General features: G+C 32.6%; 2 protein-coding genes across 4 annotated transcripts in view; one reads left to right on the top strand and one right to left on the bottom strand.

Annotated features, from left to right (window-relative positions):
- Window positions 1-68: 68 nt before the first annotated feature.
- On the bottom strand, window positions 69-2,721 carry LOC108740383 (60S ribosomal protein L23a). Its single transcript, XM_018474685.2, has 3 exons — window positions 2,615-2,721; window positions 1,516-2,024; window positions 69-516 (listed from the first exon to the last, which is right to left on the bottom strand). Exons 1-3 carry the CDS (start codon window positions 2,649-2,651, stop codon window positions 127-129), a joined length of 936 nt encoding a protein of 311 aa, XP_018330187.1. The 5' UTR covers window positions 2,652-2,721; the 3' UTR covers window positions 69-126.
- Window positions 2,722-3,771: 1,050 nt separating this feature from the next.
- The window catches only part of LOC108740381 (NADPH--cytochrome P450 reductase), a 35,193-nt gene continuing 15,963 nt past the window's right edge, over window positions 3,772-23,001 (top strand). Inside the window, exons 1-3 of one of the 3 annotated variants that reach the window (XM_025978529.1) lie at window positions 3,772-4,035; window positions 21,646-21,830; window positions 22,436-22,631. In XM_025978529.1, the coding sequence (XP_025834314.1) occupies window positions 21,655-21,830; window positions 22,436-22,631 (372 nt within the window). In that variant the 5' untranslated portion in view covers window positions 3,772-4,035; window positions 21,646-21,654. Of the gene's footprint in view, window positions 4,036-16,940; window positions 17,049-17,170; window positions 17,313-21,645; window positions 21,831-22,435; window positions 22,632-23,001 lie in introns of those variants that run through there. The other 2 variants (XM_025978530.1, XM_025978528.1) reach the window with 2 other exon arrangements.

Raw genomic sequence — 23,001 nt, 5'->3', positions numbered from 1 at the left:
GTGAATATAATTTATTATTGTAATATTCATTACAATATATTACAGAAAAACGTTATTAAAAAAGTTAATCTCTTGGTCCAAGTTTTATTTATACATTCAATGTACAAAACAAACCTGAATATTAACTTATATAATTCCAATCTTATTAGCAACATCTAAAGCATCATAGTCCCTTGCTAGTCTTACATAAGCCTTCTTCTTACCATCAGGCCTAATTAATGTATTCACTTTAGCTACATTAATGTCGTACAATTTTTTAACCGCAGCTTTAATATGATGCTTATTTGCGTTAATATGAGTCAAGAAAACTAAAGTGTTGTTGTCTTCAATTTTTTTCATGGCAGCTTCAGTTGTCAATGGATACTTAATTATATTATATGCATCCATGCGACTTCTCTTGGGCACCGACTTTCTAGGATACTTCGGATTCCTAGGAGGCCTGAAAGTCTTAGGTCTTCGAAAATGGACCGACGTGCGAATGATACGTGCTTTTGTACCAAACGAACCTTTTATTACCTAAAAAGAAAAAAAAAACTAAGCAACAGAAGAAGTTTGTAAAACTAAAAAACTTATAAAGCAATAATCAGAAAAATTAGTTTGTTTTCATGTAATCTCAAAGAGATTCTCTTTTATAAGTCATCATTTAATGAGTAACAACTATTTTAAAAAGAAATCATTTCAACAGATTTCTAAAAGGCTCTTACAGTAAAAAATAAAAATTTACATATTCAATATATAGAAAGCCTTTATAAAAAGTTATCTAATCATAAAACACAATGATTGACTAAATAACAAGATTGTTATTTCCTGTAATGTTACAATTCTTCTAATGATAATATTCAATTTAGATTTTTCTGTACCAAAGGAAATTTAGAAAAAATAGTATTCCCGATTTTAAAAAAGAGAATATATTAAATTTCACAAGTACAAGCAAATTAAATTACATTAAAAACAAACATAGACAAGATATACAAATGTAACAAATAAATCAATAGATAAAATGTGAATGTAAATATCAATGAAAATTAATTTTTAGTAAGTTATATCTGGAAAAATTTCACTCCCACTTTCTTCTAGATTGCAAGTTTCTGACTCTATCATAGTTGATGTTTTTGGAGGAACATTTAATCGAAAACAATTTGAATATCTAGATGTACTTGAAGTGCTACATGACCTAGTATTATGTAACGGTAATTTGGGTATTTCTGAATATGTGTTAATACTTTCAAAAGGAGTACCTGAAGCTGCTAATAAAAGGCCTGCTATTTCTTCACTCAATCTTTTTCTAACAGCAGTTTTATTCAAAGAATTAAAATTATTATCAATATCTTCCTTTGCATTATTATTATTACAAAATATGTTGTCCTTATTGTTATCTTTAGATTCATCACCTTTAACTAGGAAGACATTGTTTGATGGTGATCTTTTTTTGTTTAAATCTTTGACAATAATTTTAAGTTGGCAACCTTTTCGAATCTCACAATTTAAATTAACGTTACATGTTTGGGGACCTACTTTTTTCTGAACTTTCAAAGCCTTTTGCACATCTGGTGACTTGACCACTTTACCAACACCCTTCTGTGCTTTAATCGGAACATTCTTCTTGGGTTTGACAACTGTAGTAGCAGCAGCTTTAGCAGGGGCTTTTGGTTTAACGGCGGTTTTGCTTGCAGGTTTTTTGGCTGCAGCTGTTTTAGATTGTTTTGCTGCTACTTTGGGCTTGGCTGCAGCTTTTTTATCACCAGCAGCCTTTGTTGAAGATTTAGCCGTTGTCGGTTGTTTGGCAGCACTTGCTTGTTTAGACGCAGTTGCGGGTTTACTGGCAGCCCCTGGTTTAGATGCACCAGCTGCCGATTTGGGTGCTGCTGGTTTTGCAGTAGCAGATTTTGCAGCTTTTGGAGCCGAGGACGATGTAGCTGCTGCTGGTTTAGGTGCAGATGAAGACGAGGCTGAAGTCTTTGCTGTGGAAGCAGCTGCAGGAGCTGAAGCTGGTTTCTTTTTATCATCTTTTTTACCTCCACTTCCTTTAAAAGGAATGTCAGAATAGAATAACAATTATTGAAATAAAGCATGTGGCATTTGTTGATATTGAACATTTAGTCTTTTCTGTAGTTATTTATGCTAGGTGCGTTTGTTTCAATATAATTACTTTGATCATTCACAGGCAATAAATTACTCTACAGGTATACAGTATTACTACATAGAACTATACAGTAGATATACTTATTTACTGTGTTCTACGAAATTACTGTACAAATCTTCTATATTAATGTTAATTATACTTATTCATACAACCTCCAGTGAATGGTCAAAATAGTAGCTCCGTTTTTTATATTTTGTAGATAACTGCTAGCACAAACTATTTAATTTGATATCTCTCGCTAGCACAGTATCAGTCGTTACAATGGTATATTGTAAAAATGCTTCTAAAGCATATTGAACGGTGTCATATGCAATAATGCAATGTAGATACTATATTTATTGAAGGTTAGGGAAGCACATGTTTTCTCATACCCGTTCTTGAATTATACACTTAACAAAATTTACTTCTGAGTTAAATCATGACCTATTTTCTTTAATTATAATGAAAACTTTGATAAAAACTATACCTTACCTGGTTTTTCACCACCTTTTCCTTTCGTTGGAGCCATTTTTATACAACGTACACATGCAGAGGAAGTGGCAACTTCCCCGTTTGTACCATAGAATTACATAAGCGAATTGTGAAAAATTGACAGTGATGATATTTATGCGGGATATTCGAAAATAACATAAAAAAGTAATTATAGTCCCTTGCTAGTCTTACATAAGCCTTCTTCTTACCATCAGGCCTAATTAATGTATTCACTTTAGCTACATTAATGTCGTACAATTTTTTAACCGCAGCTTTAATATGATGCTTATTTGCGTTAATATGAGTCAAGAAAACTAAAGTGTTGTTGTCTTCAATTTTTTTCATGGCAGCTTCAGTTGTCAATGGATACTTAATTATATTATATGCATCCATGCGACTTCTCTTGGGCACCGACTTTCTAGGATACTTCGGATTCCTAGGAGGCCTGAAAGTCTTAGGTCTTCGAAAATGGACCGACGTGCGAATGATACGTGCTTTTGTACCAAACGAACCTTTTATTACCTAAAAAGAAAAAAAAAACTAAGCAACAGAAGAAGTTTGTAAAACTAAAAAACTTATAAAGCAATAATCAGAAAAATTAGTTTGTTTTCATGTAATCTCAAAGAGATTCTCTTTTATAAGTCATCATTTAATGAGTAACAACTATTTTAAAAAGAAATCATTTCAACAGATTTCTAAAAGGCTCTTACAGTAAAAAATAAAAATTTACATATTCAATATANAATATGAATAAAACAGGTAGAATATTTGCGCGGTACGAAATGGGACAGTGCGAAGTAGGACTACGCCCAATACTGTAGTAAGAACATCAAGCTGTTGTTGGTTATGGATTTTCAAGAATAATTAGGTAGAAAAGGTACAATTTGGTCGCCAACGGTTGCTCCACTGCAACAAATTTTGGCATCACCATAAGGCGCTTCTAAACAGTTTTAAGTTGATGTATCACTCCCATTATATACAGCTGTTTCTATAATTATAATCAGGCAGTCTTTAAATTAATAAGTTCAATTCAGTACAGACAGACAACCCACAGTACTGCTAATTTTGCAAGTTGTATAAAGACAATTTGAACCGCATGTATAAAATGAAAAGCCTTGAAATGATCATAATAATACTATAGAATGACAATGTCAATTTTTAATCAGCATTGGCTGCAACCAACAGAAGGCAGTGTCGCTTTTCCCAACTGTAGTGTTCAGTCTGCATTTCATATTTTCTATGTAATAGTATTGTAAAAATACAAAACAAAGTAAAATTTACATCCAGTGTTCATTCGTCATTTGATTGATTATCATGTGATTATTTTAACGGAATTATCTAGATAGAAACTACTGAACTTTTTGTACAAGTGTTAAATAGTGCAACATCCTAAAAGATTTTAATAAATTACGGCGGAACAGGTTAGTCGGCCCTTATGTATTATATACCTAATATATTTAAATATCCATAGGTATATTTTATTAGTTTTAATAGTTTTACGTATTTAAAAAGTTCATTTATTACATGATTATAAAGTGACTATAATATTGTTTAATTAGAAGATACGAAAACTGTATCTTTTTCAAAATGTAAAATTTTTTGCATTCCTGTATATAACTCTGAGGAAGTCTTTAATTTACTTTCACATTTCTGTCGCATTTTGATTAGGAAGATGTTGAAACTCTACCAAGTACAAATATTTATTTATATCAAACGAGTTACTAAATACAGATAAATTATACAACACTTAATAAATACATAACAAAACTTAATGAGTAGGTAGCACATTGCACATATTAAATAACAAAAAATATGTTGTTGAAAAATAGTAAGAAGGTATATTGTGCAAAGCAATTTTAAATTTGCCTAGACATGTTAAATAACTTTTATCTCTGGAGTTAGGGTTTCGAATAGTACATTACTTTTCGTTGTGCTGTCGGGGGTCTGGGGGGTATGGAAAGCTCCACGTGGAAGCAGTGGTTTCGGAAATTTTATATAACTAGCATTAAGTTTCTTGTTTTTTGAGCTTTTTGTGATCATTTTCACTACGAAATAATTTACCCTAAAAGATTCATTGTCAATTGTTTTAATTATTAGCCAAACCATTTGCAAAGTAATATCATTTACCTACACAAAACTCAAGGGTAGACCTATTTTTAATACTTATAGTAGTGCTTTGCCTAATCGTTCAACATGTAAGTAAATGAAGCAAATATCATATAAAAAATACATCTAATTAATTTTTACTCCTGCTACTTTTCTGTTATTTGTGTTTAACATTATAATGTACAAGTTCCAATAAATATTTTATTTTACTGCGTTAAATAAGGCATATTCAATTAAGAAAATGCTTGTCAGATTCTCTCATTGACGAGAAGAAACCCAAAATAAAATAACAAATAAGTCTTGCCATAAAACAATCAAATTCTCTTTTACTTTGTAATCATGAGAGAGACACTTAGTATCACTCTACTAAATAGTTTCACATCATTAGCATTAATTAAAGCTAGAGGAGCAACATGGCCGTTTATAAAAATGATAAATTATAAGATAGGACCGAGGTACAAACCTTGAGGTACTCCCGAAATTACAAACTGTAAATTAGTCATTTATTAGAGTACATATTTCATTTGCTTTGAGTACACACGGCCCCTGTTAGGCAACTTTTTTTACCTAAAAGGTGGTGTTAGCCTTAAAAAATGTAACAGTCAATGGATAAATAAAACTATTGTAAGTATTTGAAAAAATTCGTATTTTTGCAAATTCGATTTTTTTCTCAGTTGTGACATATTGGTTATCCACAAATTATCCAATTTAGCCAATTAGGGAAATAAAAGAGAAACTGAAAAAGATTATCTAGTATATTTTAATTTTAATAAAATTTAATCTTAAATGGTTCTAACAAATCATTAAAAGAATCGTCTGTCAAAAATGTTACGAAATCTGAATTCTACTAAACAATTTTTGATTTTATTCTACTATTTAAGATAAGAAATAATTTTAGGCTAATGTTATTGGTAGATGTATCAGGACTGAAATTCGTTTTTAATAAGTTTAATTTTCATGGAAATTTTCCTGGAAATAAAATGAAAGCGAACTACCTATTATACCTAATTAATAAGCAATAAAGTTTGAAGCCGTGAAGAGGATTTTTTTTATTGATCTTTATGATATTTAGTGCCTATTGATAATCACTTAAGCATAAACTCATTAACCTCATTACAATCAGATATATTCCTGTTGGTACATTAAAGGTCTGTTTATTTGATTATTTGGTTAGGCTCTAGTAAAACAGCAAAAATATTTACACGTAGGACTTCGTTAAATAATATCAAATCGTTAAATTACTCGGTTAATAATATTCTTACTGTAATAATTGTTACATAAGCGTAATAACTGTCATAAATATTGTAATGTCGTTAATATTGTTGTTCGGAAGATATGCATGTTATGCATTCAGTCATGGTTTTTTTAGTTGATATGAAATATTGTAGATAATTGTAAGAATACAAGGCATTTTTTGAAAAGCTAAGTTAAGTTGATAGAGAAGTATTCATTATAGACATTTTTTGTATTAGAGCATTCAGAACTGTACAAAACTTTATTTTTTACCGTACCTCTACCGAAGGAAAGGATTATTCGCATGGTTGCCACCCTTGCTTTCGACTGAAATTGTAATGTTTTTTTTATCATCATAAAGTCGTCAGTCATAAAACTTGGTCGCGCAGCTCCACTTTTTCTTTTTTCAAATCTTCACATTTTTCTAAAACTAGAACATCCCACAGTCTTAACTATTTTTGAACAGTAATCTAATCTAGGTCTGCTTCTCTCCTCTTAGCTCGTGTTTCTGTTTCTAAGATCTCTCTCTCTCTAACCTAACCTAACCAGCCCTTCATGTGGAGAAGGTATACATCATTTACTTTCTCTAGCGATAGCCCCTGCCAATGTTTTGGATGCACGCTGGCAAAATCGTAAATAGGGAAGAAAAAGCTCATTATACTCTCGGCTTGTTCATTAAACATACTTTTTCATATAGTATCTGCCAAAAGTTTTGTTCAATCATGAATAGTAGTGCGAGTCGAAAACAAACGTTAAAGCCTTTAATATGTAAATAAACATTTCGTTGATATTTTCAGTAGTAAATGGTACCAATAACAGCACATTTGAGCAATGCAATTGTAGTGGATAAAATGGTCAATTTTTCCGTGCAGTACCGTACGGATTATACGCTCCTCACCGGTTAAGAGTTTAGCCGAGAGTTGTCTCCTTCCATTTTTGGCCTAGTGCTGTTCTTTTCTACTTTGCGCCGGTCAAACTGAAGATCACATCGCTACAGAAAGTAAACGAAGTATAACTTAATCTGTATTGCCTATTTCTTATTGACTTTCATAGCGCCCTCTGATCTACTCACTCTAATACCTCCTGATTTCTAGCCTTCTCTATCCTGACCATTGACCTTTAACACCATATTCGAACATAGTAGAATGAAGATTCGGGCTATAGGGTCGTGGTCTAAATGAACTATTACTAATTACTAAGGATATTAGCCGCAGTAGCCGACGAAACGTTTGGACAGAGTAGTTCACTTAGACCACTGCCCTATAACCCGAATCTTCATTCTACTATGGATTCCGGCCGTGAAAGCCTTTGTTCTTATACCATATTCGAACGCTTGTAACCTTTTCTTTTCCGCCGCGGCCACTGTCCACTGTCCACATTTCGCACCTGTACAGCCTCGTTCTCCAGACATACATTTAACTAACTTTTTCCAATTTCTAAATTTATTGTTTGCGACCATTGAAGTGACTTCTTTTTGTTAAAGACTCTGCTTTATATCTCTACTGCTCCTTTCATCCTGAGTTATCTGACTTCCTAGATGCCTAAAATCGGCGACTTCTTCTAATTTTGCATCTGCTATCTTTATATTCACTCTTTCCCTACTTTTTTTCACTTTGTATACCAGTATTTTTATTTTACTTATTACGAACTCGTTAACTGCTTGCATCTATATTAATACCTGTTAAGGAAAATCGAAAATTCATGGGGGGATCTCTAAATATTTTTGAAATGAAACTGTTCATGGGACACTGAAGGTTTTGGGATTTACAGTAAACTCGTCGAGCTAACAAAGAGGGATGGAAAAATTATATGAACATCGGCACAAGGGGAGGACGCCGAGAATAGTCACTTGGACATTAATTTGCGTTTTATCAGTCACTATAATTATTTTTTTTCCTTTTTGTTTTCGTGGGAGAGAAGAAATATTTACTAGACACCCGGTTGTTCATACGACTGGGCAGGGTCGGATTCCTGAGAATGGCGCCCTCGGACCTATAGACTGAAACCCCTCTTCGTCAAGCCGTTCTAGGACCATGTGAGGTCCTCTTCAGCCTTTGTAACTATTGGCATTCTTACTGATTAAAGAATTCATTATTTTTAAATTCAAAAATGTCATTAAATTTTTTAATTAATAATAGTGATATTCATCAAGTACTAAGCATACAAATTTTCACTTCTGAGACCGTTAGTTTTGACTCGCATAATTCTTTATATGTTGCATATGTTGATTTGAAACTACTTAAAAATTGAAAGACCAGGTCAGTTATTGGCAACAATTTCCAGAAATTATCTCCAAATTCTTTCTGATATTTTTTCTACAAAAAGGTTCTTTAATGCAGAATAATTTTGCAGTTTATTGAACTGCTACTGAATATTGACAAGATAACTGTTTATTTCAGTCAGTCTGATCATGAAAGAATTAATAAAAATTTATAAATTTTGATTTGTATTTTCAATGCCATGGACTGTAATAGACGTCTAATTTTGGTGGTAATATTAACCTTCTCTTTGAAATTGGCGAGTATTTTGAAACTAGTTCACTCGTGCGATTTATAATTCGTTCGCAGGCCATAATGTGTAGTCAGTCTTGTGTTAAATCATCATCATCATAAAGTCGTCAGTCCTAAGAATGGTTGGACACGCACCTCCACTCTTTCCTATCCTGTTCTATCCTAATCTTTGCATTTTCCCAACCCTAGAACAACCCACATCCTTAACTATTTGCGAACACTAATCTAATGAAGGTCTTCTTCTACCCCTCCTTACTCTTTAATTAGTAATTTCGAAATGTCTCTGACTAGACCTTCATGCCTGAAAAGGTGTCCTACCAACCTATCTCGCCTATTTCTTATTGAGTTCATAGAGTCTTCTATTCTCCTATTCCTTCCAATACCTCTTCATTTCTAACCTTCTCTATATCAAAGATATTGTCATTATTCGCTTCTAACCTTTTTTCTGCCGCGCTCACTGTCCATGTTTCGCACCCGTACAGCGCCGCGCTCTAAACATACATCTTTAACAACCTTTTTCGAATTTATAAATTAACCGTTCGCGAGCATAAAAGTGTTAGATAAAGAAATAAAAATATATAATAATTATATTGTACGAATTCATTATTCCAAAAGTATTATTGAAATAATTATGAGTATGAAAAAATATGATCCAGATAAAAAGTACATATTTTGTTTCATGAATTACGTAGATTAAAAATGAAATTTATTTTATTATATTTTGTCCTCATATTATAACAGACGATAAGGAGATAATAATTGTAGCAAATAGAAAGTTGTCTGCTACTATCAAGGTATGTTTATGCTTAATTATCTGCACAAAACAATGAAACCGTAAAGTGTCTGTACATTAAAATTATAAACAAAAAAAATAATTGAAGGGACAAGTGATAAGTGCTAGAATAGAAAGCATTAAGGTAATTGTAGGAAATATCGTCTATTTGTCGGTTTCGTTTTTATTAACCGATGCTATCAATTTAGTCCGTATGTATTTTTATATTAAAAGTATTACTTGGACCGCATTACGTAAAAAATTATAATCAAATATACAACAGTGTAGTGATTGTATGTGACTGCAGTGGTCGTGCGCCCTTTTCGCGAATATTCTGTTGCAAATTTTGCATATATATATAGCACTTGCATCCTCAATATCAACAAAATAATCCCAAATGGAACTTCTTTTTGGCTTCAAAATTACACTTTTAACTTAAAATTTACACCAGTTAGCAAACACTATACAAAATAAATAAACGTTATAACTATTAGTATTTTCGAAATAAAATTAAAAGGAGAACTGGCGAAGGGGCAGCTGAATGTCCTGGATGTTTTTAGATTAAAGTAGGAAACTAATAAGAGAATAAATTTTGAAAAATGTCAACATACGAACTATATGTATTAATATTTTAGAAATTTAATTATTAGGAGAACTGGCTAATGGAGAGCTGAAAGTCCTGGATGTTTTTAGATTAAAGTAGGAAATTAATAAGAAAATAAAATTTGGAAAATATTCAACATACGAAATACTGGGAAATAGATTTAGGCCTATAATAATAATAAAGTTATCTGCACAGGGACAATGTTATTATAAACAAAATTTTGCCGGCTGCATTGACGTGAATACTTCATAAACGGTTGATAATATACTGTAATGTTCGTGGGTTTAACAAATTAACTTTTAAGACTCACAACGACAAAAACTATTTATTTACACTAATTATTATTGAACACTACTAAATTATTACTAACTTAGGTAATTATTCTATTTATTTACACTACTGGTACTATTCACTGTTCTATTTATTTCTTGATTTACTCCTGCAACGGTCTATTTACTTCTACTATACTTCGGCGATCGTCTCTTCCTTTAAATACTCCCTTGCCTCCTTTCGGGAACATTCTCGAGCCGTCCGGAAAAGTTTCGTTTTCTACGAATTTAATTGCTTTCCCGGAACGCAGGTACGACACACACGTTTACAGATACGGCGCACATGAAGAAAGGCGCCCGCGGCTAGTCAGCGAATCGATAAGCCGCTCATACACACGTATGCCCGGTCGAACACAAATACGCTCAATAAAACAAACAAAGTTACAGAGAGGTCGCTGAAGCTGGCGTAGGTACCTGCAGAATATGCAGCTTTGTAACGAGTAATTCTATTTAAATTGTGTTTTGTTTTTAGTCAACAGATAACAGTAATAAATTTTTACGACTTGTTTTATTGTTCCGACATATTGATTTTCAAAAAGATGAGAAATAAGAGTTTGTTAAGTTCCGATAATCATCCGTTATAAAAATGCGGAACCAGGTACAGAAGCGGATATGAAAACGTATGCGCAACTTCCGTAATTGCGGAAAAGGAAGCAGAGCTCTGTTGCAACACTATAAGTAATTATCAAAAATAACCATCCGAAATATTTCCTTCCTAGCAATTGTAACAATTAAGCAAAGTAAAAACGTCTTTTTTGCCAAAAGTGATAAAAAGTAACATCATGGGAAAAATCAACAGTTGACTTGTAGCAAACGCTAGAATAAAGTTCTAATAAGCTTCAACCTAGTTTTCTTGCGTTTTAATTAAGTGATGATAATACCGAGGTACTAAAGTAAAACTTTTTATAGGACACTAAGACGGTTTCGGGATTGAAAGTAAACTCGTCGAGCTTACAAAATCTGTTAAGAGTAAGAGACAGAAATAAGTGAGAGAAAAATTATACGAAGATTTTCACAAAGAGAAGACGCCGATGATAGTCGCCAGACATTAGCCTCAGTTTATCAGTTATGGTAACTAGTGTCAGTCTTATTAATTAAAGAATTTATTCTTTTTCACTCAAAAATGTCATTACATTATTCGANAAACTACTGCGTAGAATTAATTGGAATTTTTCACACACAAGCCTTGCTATATGAGCTCTCAAAGCATATAAAAATTATACGGCTTAAATGTGAAGTTGGGTGCAAAAGAATACAATTAAATCCTCTGTTGGGAAAAAACGAAATGACTTTCCGAACAACCCTATAATATAGGAAATAGATTTATGTCCTAAACTATAATAACGTTTTTTGCACAGGAACAATATTATTACTAACAAAATTTTGCCGACTACAGTGGCGCTAATACTTCATAAACAGGTTGATAATGGACATGGTCTAGAGCAGCAGTTGGCAACCTATGACCCGCTTGATAATTTTAAATGACCCACTGTAGTTTGGAAAGTAAAGTATAATATGCGTATAAAATATGTCTGACCCAAGCGTTTCTTTCATACTCACATTTTGATTGATTTTGATCCGCAGCCAAAAAAATTGCCGACCTGGCATTTGCAGTTGGTAGGAATTAAAAAACCCAAAAGTATTTTTTCGTATTGCATTCCTCTTAATCCTACACGTAAAATTAAAATAATAAGAGGAATAACACTATTAAATTGAAAAAGCAATATGAATAAAACAGGTAGAATATTTGCGCGGTACGAAATGGGACAGTGCGAAGTAGGACTACACCCAATACTGTAGTAAGAACATCAAGCTGTTGTTGGTTATGGATTTTCAAGAATAATTAGGTAGAAAAGGTACAATTTGGTCGCCAACGGTTGCTCCACTGCAACAAATTTTGGCATCACCATAAGGCGCTTCTAAACAGTTTTAAGTTGATGTATCACTCCCCTTGTCATTTGAAATTTTGGGAGGGGGTTTTTATCCCTACTCAGGATATCAAAGAAGTTACCATAAAATAACGTAAAACCTTTTTTTTATGTTTTCGTGGAAGAGGGGAAATCTTCAAAAGACACCCAGCCGTCCGTACGACTGGGTAGTGCATAAAACCTTCCCTCTGCTTCCTTAAGGATGTTTGGGAGGTATGTCAAAAAGTAAAAATTTGGAAGAACGTTCCTCATTCAATTCTAAAACTACTGTAAAAATTACAAATCGATTCACTAAACCGTTAAAAAGTTATTAAAATTTTAAAAAATTGTAATTTTACACGTCATTTTATGGAGATTCGTTAACCGAACAGATTAAATTTATTTTTATTAACAGAAAAAAAGCTACCAGAAATTTCAAACTTTTATAATAAGTAACTTGAACTCTGGAGAATCACTTTAGCGTAAGGTTATTCAAATTCACTAAATGGTTATCGAGGAAAAAATGAAAAATTAGCTGAAAATCTCGTTTTTACTTGATAATATAATGATAATATTTATAATTGTCTGAAATAAATGCAATTTTAAAGTTTTAATTATTATTTAAACATATTAAAAAGTTTTACGCTCATTATTAATAGAGATTGAAACTAAATATTTTTTTGTTTCGAAGTTGAAATCAAGGCATATTCACTGCCAAAAGTCAGTTAAAAATTTTCCATATTATTCGTTATTTCTTATTTTATTCAAAGTTTTTGGTCAAATTCCAAATTTTCTCTCAAACCGTATACTTTTTTTTAGTATAGATAGTATTTATTTACCTCATGATATGCTGCAAAACCTTATTAATCACGAATTTCTAATTTTATGTGCTCTTGTCTCCGATTGTACCTCCCAAACATCCTTAAGTTGACGGATCCGAACATCTTCGCGATCACCCAAAGACATTGCAAATGTTAGTGCTGTAATGAAAGTATGAATGAGAATTCAGGAACATCAATAATTGAACATTAGTAGATGCAATTTGCTACGAATTCTCACCGACTACCTTAGTGGTGCAACGTAAATTTCTGTCACCCAGGGCGAAGCCTAAATTTACCGCCCTTCCTATTTTATTTGTTTATTTTTTGTGGTATGGGGACGGGGTCTGGTTGGTGATTATGTTTCCCTAAAAAGAACTGAGAATGCTCACGAGGTGTTTTATGATTAAGTTAAAAAGATTTCAAGAAAATATGTAGGTACCAATGTTTACGTAAGCATAGGGGGGTGGAGAAGAGCTTTGCTTACTTTTGCTGTCCCCTTTACCCCTCTCCCACACTACACCACTGAACTACCTTCACTACCTACCACCCTCACAAAGTTCAATTAACTCTGGATCTCAAACTATAAAACCATTTGCAAAGGGCACAATTCGTTAATTGGATAATTAAAAGACAAACAGTAAATTAATATTTATTTAAAAACAATTTTAGGCGATGAAGCACGTTTTCATTTGAATAGTTTTGCTAAAAATAATAAGCGTAATTGTCGCATTTGGGACAATGAAAATCCTCATGCTGTTCATAAAAAAACGATGCACCAGTTATTGCTTGTGCGGGTTGTGGGCTGGAGGTGTTACTGGACCGTTCTTTTTTAAGATTGAGTCCAGTTAAGCTGTAACTGTAAATTGAATACTATAATGTTCGTGGGTTTAACAAAATTAACTTCTAAGACTGATAACGACAAAAACTATTTATTTACACTAATTATTAAAGAACTTAAAAACACTATTTAATTATTACTAAACTTAGGTTATGAAGTATTACATTTATTTACATTACTGTTGATATATCACTATACACTCTGCTATTTATTTCACTGCTATCACTGTCAATTTATTTTTGGATTCACTTCTGCAACGGTCAATTTATTTCTGATTATCTCGTCTCTTCCTTTAAATACCCTTTCGTTTACTTTCTGGAACCTTCTGGAAACATCCGGATAGTTTATTTTTCTTTGAACTGTTTAACTGCTTTCCCAGAACGCAGGTACGATACACACATTTACAAATACGGAGCACATGATGAAAGGTGCCCGCGGCTAGTCGGCGAATCGATAAGCCATTCACGCACACGTGTGCCCTATCGCACACAAAAACACTCGTGCTCGCTACAATACGATATCGTGCCGTAAAATCTAACTTTTTGTGGGATAAATTGGACGACATGGGACTCGAAGAAATGTGCTTTCAACACGATTTGTTAAGAGATTAGACGTTAACTAGGCAATGTTTATGCTAATAAACCTCCAATAATTCCTGAACTGAAAACAGCATTATTTCCGAAATAGTGCCAAAAGAACTCTTCAAAAATTTTATCAAAAGGGTCAAGGTAAAACAGCACAACCGAAACGACCGACATCGTATTCGATAACATTAACATTTTCACTTTATAAATCAATAAAAATTTCCCAATTAAATAATAATTTATGATGCTTAATTTCAAAATTAAATCCGGCCTATTCGATGGACTACCCTAGATAACTATTTCAAATAAATCACATGTCGTGTGATTATAAATCTAGCGTAAAACAAGTTGTCGTTACTATAAAAAAAATCCTAAATCAAAAAGTATTTTTGAGGCCATGTTGCAAAAGCATTTATCGATAGTAGACTGCGTATTTCTATGAATTTGTAATTGGCAATATTTAAATCGATAGTAAACTGCGTATTTCTATGAATTTCTATTTGGCAATATTTAATTTAGCTCGTACTTCTTAAATATTGTAAGAGCAGTCGTTCATATTTACTTAAGAAAATGTTTATGCAAGAAAAATCAATTTGGAATCATGTTTGCCAAAAGATTTTATGATTTCACTTTTACCTTCTTGTCGTTTTAAAATATACATACGTATGTACATATCAAAAATTATAAGCCTACGAAAAGTATGATAATCTATAGAAAGTTGTTGAAGTTTGTTGGCCACCTAGACGTTTTGAAAGATGTTTGATGGTTTTCGGTAATTACCGAAATTAATAATGCCGTCATTCAAATTTTCTAGTGTTTACTTAATTTATTTAACCAGTATGTATTTATATTACAGTTATATATTTACACAATAACACCTAAACTACTTTATCTTTATACTGCACATATTTATAATGCCTACTGTCATGTATTTAAACACCTTCTCGTACATTTACTAGTTTTATTTAATTATTTGCCCTCTAATTAACACTGCTATTATTAATTAGTTATCGATTCATCACTATATGAACACTTTGTCACTTCTTTGCTCTTTCTTCTTCGTTTTGTATCACTTCGATCTCGTTCACGTACTAATTCAATCGATCTCGCGGCAACTATTTATGGAGACTACTAGCTGTGTTCTAGAATGATCCAGTATTTGCTGTCTAGAAACCTGATCTTCTTGCCACTACGTATGTTGGGTTGCCTAAATGCATGTGACGGTATTTAATCGTCACTGTATTCATATCACTCTGTATTAGCTAATTCGTATTATTTGTAGCTATCCAAATACTAACCAACTCTGCGGTTATACTCAAGATTCGTCGGGAATCAATGTGTTGATTATCACTTGAATGGATTAAATTCATGGTCAGTAAATTATTAAAACTACCAGACGTAGAACAAGGTTTTTATCTTAATTAATCTCATCAGCACGCTGCATCCACCCTCTACAAGCTTTCGATCAAACCACTATATAAGATATGAGCATGTTTGTATGTCGTCACCTCTATTGATTGAAATATTTCGGTTTTCAGAAAATATCAGAATATGTAAGCTACTGTCACATTTGACATATAAAATTTTAATAAGTTAACGAAAGTTCTTGAGATAGTCAGTAATTTTCTTTATAATGGATGTGTACAACACAGGATGTTTCAGGAGAAATGATAAATATTTTAGGAGATGGTAGCTTTGTTTCAGAGATGCAAAGTCTTAAAAATTACACAAAAATTAATATCAGAAAACGATTCTACACGATTACGAAATTTATGGTAAAATATTATGGCAGTTCAGCACTAATTAGTTGACTATGAATACCTGCAAAAATGGGGCATGCCAGGGTAGTTTTTTTTTAAAGGGTATTGGAATCAATGAGAAACTTTTATGTTTACAGAAAACGCAAAAATTTTTGCTTTCTTATTAGCAGATTTGCACTGCTAGAAGATGGATTTAAATTTTAAAAACGAAATATTGCGAACTTTTGTTTTTGCTTTCTTAACGGGTATGAAGAAATTTTTGTTAACACTTAATTAAACAAAAATTATACACTTTGATCTTGCTTAACGAATGCATCCATTTTTAAGGTCGCTTCTGTTACATGTAACAAAGTTTTTACCATGTATAATATATGGTAAGGTCTCAGGTGTTATTTAAAATCGAATTTTTAATTTTATTATTACAAATGAGATTATTCAAAAAATATATATTTTTGTAATCGGAATGTTTCCCTATTTTTGGAAAATATTAAGAAGGTTTTTGCATGGCGTATGACGCAATTAGTATTGTTTTTTTAGCACTTGTTCACTATTACGTATAGGAAGTCGCTAATGAATATATTATTACGCATATTATATATTCATTACTTGCTTACATTTTTTCCAGAAACAGATACACTATACATTCTTAAAAAACATACCATACTAACGTGCTACGTGCGATTTGGCCAATCGGAATTACATGAATTTTTCATTTCATTTGTGTTCAAAGTTCGACCTCGTTGTTGCAGAGGTCACTTGATTAGTATTGAAATTAACTAAAATATGGATTTTTTCATTCTCGCTCTGGTACAGTTCAATCCTCTGTCAATTGTTATTGCGCGAAGTAATCCGCTTTTCTTTTTTTTTGTGTGTTTTAAGTTTTTCCATGTTTTCGTAAATAAATACGTTATCATTAAGAAACATTTACGTGTCTCAATTTGTATTACACGGAAAATTGACAATAATATTTGTGAGTACGATTAGATTGTATACTCGTTGAATGACTACAGAAATTATTTCTGTTGTGACTTGTAATATTTTTTTTCGTTTGTCATTGGTGTTGTATAAATATCCCTGTATTCGAAATATGGTCTTCAATACGATTTAGTTCGCAAAGAAGCAACAGCTGTTACGTATTAAGTGAACGCATTTACTAATTTATTTATTAATTTTATTTATTATAACATTATTTATTATCATGTTTACTGTTGTGACAAACGGATTACTTTTTTTGGTAAGTTGTTATCTAGTTTATATGTACCAAGTCCTACGATTGTGTAAGCAAAAATTAATGAGACTTTTCCCGACTTTTGAAAATTATACGTGTTTGTCAGTTANACCAACACCTCTATATCAGTTGAAAGGAAATTTAATTTTGCATTATATTATGCGAGAAAAAATATGGAATTCAATTTAAAAAAAAGTTATACCTGTTTGAATTTGTGGATATTGGCACCGATAAATATAATAATTACATATACAGGGTGATTCACTAAGGCGAAATCGGTCATTCATACATGTGCAAATTTCTCAAAAACTACTGGTCACAGATATCAACACCCCTATATCAGTTGAAAGGAAATTTAATTTTGCATTATATTATGCGAGAAAAAATATGGAATTCAATTAAAAAAAAAGTTTTACCTGTTTGAATTTGTGGATATTGGCACCGATAAATATCAAACTATTCATAATGTACGTATCCATTTAATACCTATACATGATGGGCAATTTCTTCCAGAAACGGAATATGAAAACCGCATACTTCTAGGTTATTTCGTTTCTGAGATATTTAATATGGGGCCAAACACTGCAAACGTCAAATTTTCCAAGAAACGTGAAATAACTCCAAATGTGTGCGACCTAGGTCCAATACACATTAATAAACTGGCATTGTTTTCTTATAGGGAATTCAAAAATGCAATAAAAAGTAGGGAGTTCCGTTTAAAGTAACAAAGTTACTTGGCATTTGCGGTATAACCGGAAGTCCGCCATATTTGAAAATATTTACGTTATTATACACTTAACTCTATACAACATTTACATATTTGTAATATTTTTCTCTATTTTGAAGTATATGTGTATGAAAGACCGATGACTCGCCTTGTATATACTTAAAATCAAATTCGTTCCCAAATAGGCTAGAAGTCTGTAAGGAGTTGAAAGATTTTTTTTAATCTTATTTGTTCCGATAAAATATAAAAGTTATAAAAGGCAAAATTGTAGAGGAAACAAAATTTCCAAAAACAAAAATAAATAGCTCTGACCCTGAAAAAATCAGCCTTTTTTTGAAAAATGATATCTTTACTGTACTAAAGTGCTAAAGGTAAATTATTAAACGTTGTTAGGCAGACTAGTCATGGACCCCCGGTGCTCATGATATGGGCAAAAATGGGTCGTAATCCCTGCCTTAAACCAAAGCATTGTGTAATTTAAATAATCACCTTTTCGGTGATGGGGTCATACTGGATTTCTAATGTAAACAATCTCGTATTTTACCGTTAGTTTTAGAAATTCTTTTTTTAAACCTTTACTTTGTAAGTGTACTGGATGGGTTGCTTAGTCCATTGTTATTAAAATCACATACATTCATGTTATACGTAAAATAAGTATTCTTTTTACTTATTCTAGTCTAGACTAAGGATTTTACACCATTTTTAGAATTCCGTATGTCTTTCGGTCACAGTCAATTTACTCCGAATCTACTGGACCGATTAAGTTGAAATTTAGTACACATATTAATTTCCTAGACCCAAACACGGACGCATAACGTAAATCAATTAATTTTGAACATGGGGGTCATTTTTCGAGGGGCCTGTAAGAAAAAAAAGTTTTCTACACGGTACATTGTGACATATCAAATGAATGGGCTTGTAAGGGTGTCAAATATTTTTTTTTATAAATGTAAAATAAATAGTTTTAAAGTTATTTAAGAAAAAACATGAAAATTGACCATTCCCACCCCTTTATCTCCGAAACTACTGAACCTAAAATTTTGAAAAAAAATCTTGAAATAGATATTTACTTGTAGGTACAAGAAAATCAATAAGAAGTCTATGGTTTGAACATAACGTGGTAAATCTTTCAATAAAACGATATTGTGCGTACACATTTACATTTGCAGTTTCAATGTATCGGAGAACATGTTTTTTTTTTTTTTTTCGACTTTAATGTTATGTTGGTTCTCCCTTATAGGATCAGTCGTGTGTCTCTCTGTCCGTTTTTTGTGTTATTTTTAAAACCATTCCATTTTTTTTTTGAGAAATTTACATTTTATCTTGGTATCGTATTCACAATGAAAAGAAGCAGTTTATTTTAAAAATTATTTTGAAAAAATACCTATTGAATTGATCTCTTAGCATTTCAAATGCATTTTCAAAGTAGTTTTACATATTTATTTGAAGACGCGATAAACATCATTATAAGTAGACAGGACATCTTTAGGGATAGACATACAGAGTCGAAAGATTAGAACGCTTGAATTTGCCGATGATATAGTAATGTTAACATCTGGCACGGAGACGTGAATTACGATTTCGAACTTATTGGTTCTCATCAGCACCCCACGTTACAGATTATCTGACTTCAGATAGCATACCGCCAGTTAGTGATATTTGTTGCTAGCAGTGTAGTATTTTAAATGTCTGGGAAGGTCTTGGTATGAATTGAAGTTTTCAAGTATTCCCAATAACCGGAAACAATTTCCTCGTCAACTGGGCACCTGTGGTCTGCAATGCATCAAATAAAATATCTATTTTTATCTACTGATTAGATTTCAACGTTACATCTGATTATAAAAATATAACGAACTACAGACAGTTATAAATTACGACCAATAACAAAATTAATAAATATCTGTAAAATTGCTTCATTGATCATAGTGTGTCAAAAACTACAGTAAAATTTACAATTTGCTACACCGCTCTGTGTTTTCATCAATTTTTCTTTAAAATAAGGTAACACTTTTAAGTTTTTATGGCTATAGTCCACTCCCTACAATCTTACGTCGAATCTTTCTCTAAACCCAAATCATTTCAATTAATTATTAGTTCAATAAAAAGAAATCACCTCTACGCTCGCGACCGGTTAATTTAGAAATTTCAAAAAGAGATTGTTAAAGTAGCGCGGCGCTGTAGTTAGTAAAGAACGTCCTGAGTTTACGTCTAAAATTAATATAATATATCGACTTAGTGATCGATCACCATACATCACAAAACCGTCACTTCGTCATTTTTCATCACATTGTCATCATCATAAAGTCGTCAGTCCTAAGACTGGTTGGATACGCACTTTCCTCTCTTTCCTATACTGTGCTAATCTTCACATTTCCCTAAAACTAGAACATCTCATATCCTTAACTATTTGTGAACAGTAATCTAATCTAGATTTACCCCTAATCTTCTTAACTCCTGTTTCTGCTTATAATATGTCTCAACTAACCAACCCCTCACGCCTGAGATGGTGTCCTGCCAACCTATCTCGCCTATTTTTTATTGACTTATTATATTATATATTATGACCTCTGTTCTCCTATTCTTTCTAATATCTCCTCATTTCTAACCTTCTCTATCCCCTTCGAACGCTTCTTACCTTTCCTTTCCACCACACCGATGGTCCATGTTTCGCACCCGTGCAACGCCCAGTTCCAGACATACACCTTTAACAGTCTTTCGAATTTTTTATCACAATAGAAAAAAATGAAGAAAAAAACGTTTAAAAATTACACTCAAAATTTAATTTTTGTTGTAAAGCATTCATTTCTTTGTATTAATTAATTGTTAATTCCTAAGCAGGGTAATTCAACTTCAAATTTGAAGTAGGTAGCGCAATTAACTCACTCTAATTTCAAAACGTTGGTAAAGAATAAATACCTGGATCAAATGGAAAAAAATCAGAATAGTCTATTTAAAATTCTAAAGATGATAATGATTTCCGGCCAAGTCTTTGCAAATAATTTTAAGGTCCACCCCCCCAATTTTTTAAAAGTAGCTCTTACTAAGTACCCTCAAAGAGTCATGATATTATTCTATTAAGGATTATGTTACAGTAACTAGTACAATACATATTATTATTAGTTTGGTCATGTTTATGTGCACGTATTGCAAATTAATCAGAAATATTTATCAGGTTTTAAGTAGAACACTCGTTTTAGATAGTAAATTAGAATGAAGAATTTTTCACTCTTGAAACCACATCCTAACTAAATATAACTTATCTTTTTCGTGTAAGTAATAATTATTTTGTTTATGAATAAGGTGATATTTTATTAAAATAGTGAATCATTTATTACGATATCAGACGTAGTAGCTTAATTTTTATCATGTCGTGTAATATTTAAAAATAATTTCCATTTACGACTAGGTACGCCTAATGTTTTTATAAACATATTATAAAGTTGGGGCATTAACTAATAAATACTAAAAAATGAGAATAGGAATGGAAATTTGTATAGGCACCTGCTAGGCATGGTCGATGCCCGACCGATTCACCGCGCATCGCTTGCGCGGTGCAACGGTTAACAGTTGTATACCTTTTATTTGATTTAAATATTTCTCTCTTAATTACAGTTCTCAATAATGGAGACCGAAGCAGACGTCGGCACGCAGCAGATTCCTCAAGAGGCTTCACAACCACTTTTTGGTCCACTAGACATTGTTTTATTAGCTGCCTTATTGGGAGTGGGAGCATGGTGGCTTTTAAAAAAGAAACCAAAGGAAGAATCTCATTTAAATGGGAAGACATATTCCATTCAGTAAGTGTCTATTCTTTTAATTGAAAATCACCAATTTTTCGACATATTGTACGTGTCTAAATGTCAATATTCGGCCATGGGTTCATAGATAGGATGTAAGGTGGCTGTGGCTAACGCCCTCCGACAGACCTTAAGGTACAGGTTAAAATTGTATAACTGATCAATATCGATCGACAACAACGGCACCATCCATCATAATTTTGACGGGTTAGGCTAGTTTATTCAAGAACCCTACTTGAAGTGTTAATTTTAAAATATAATGTTCATCTTAATAATGTATTAAAGGGTACATCTTACACTTTAAGCTTTGTCATCAACTCGCATTTATTTTTTACCTTCAAGCAGCGGCGTGAGATTATAATATCCCATACAAAGATGAACATTTAGTGTCTAGTACATCTCCCCACCCTGTGCGTTGGACACAGGACGGGCCATCCCACTCCCCTTTTGTTACGCCACTGCCTTCAAGAAATAAAACACAATAATTTTGTGGACATCTGTGTCACCCTTAATGCGAAAATCGTCATATAATATTAATTTGATGGTTATTAACAACTAGTACAAGCTACAATGTTCTTGAAATTGTTACATTTTACTTATTCCAGGCCTGCCAGCATGACGCCCCTTCAGGCCCCGACAGACAACTCATTCATTAAAAAGTTAAGATCATCAGGAAGAAGTTTGGTGGTGTTTTATGGTAGTCAAACTGGTACGGCAGAAGAATTTGCTGGAAGGTTGGCGAAAGAGGGAGTAAGATATGGAATGAAAGGAATGGTTGGTGATCCAGAAGAATATGACATGGTAAGTCGGCTTGTACTTTTTGCAATTTTACATACTAAATCTTCAGCGATTATCAGAAAGTATAAAATACTGTACCGGATGCATTTTGACATTCATTTAATCTTAAGGCGCCATACAGTAGTGTTGCAACAGATCTCTGCTGCCACTTCCGCAATTACGAAAGTTCCGCATACATTGTCACATCCGCATCTGCATTTGGTACCGCATCTTTGTAACGGAAGCTTCTCGGAACTTAATACCGAGCGGCATGGCCTAGAGGTTTAGACCATTGCTTAGCATTCGGGAGGACGCCGGTTCGATTCCGGGTCCGTCTGCCTTGGTCCAAGTTTTTCTGTGGTTTCCTTGGATCACTTAGGCAAATGCTGAGGCA

This window comes from Agrilus planipennis, unplaced genomic scaffold (genome assembly GCF_000699045.2).
Source record: "Agrilus planipennis isolate EAB-ADULT unplaced genomic scaffold, Apla_2.0 scaffold289, whole genome shotgun sequence".
Taxonomy (NCBI): domain Eukaryota; kingdom Metazoa; phylum Arthropoda; class Insecta; order Coleoptera; family Buprestidae; genus Agrilus; species Agrilus planipennis.
Note: the sequence above shows the minus strand (reverse complement) of the source record. Positions and strands in the feature narration are given on the sequence as shown.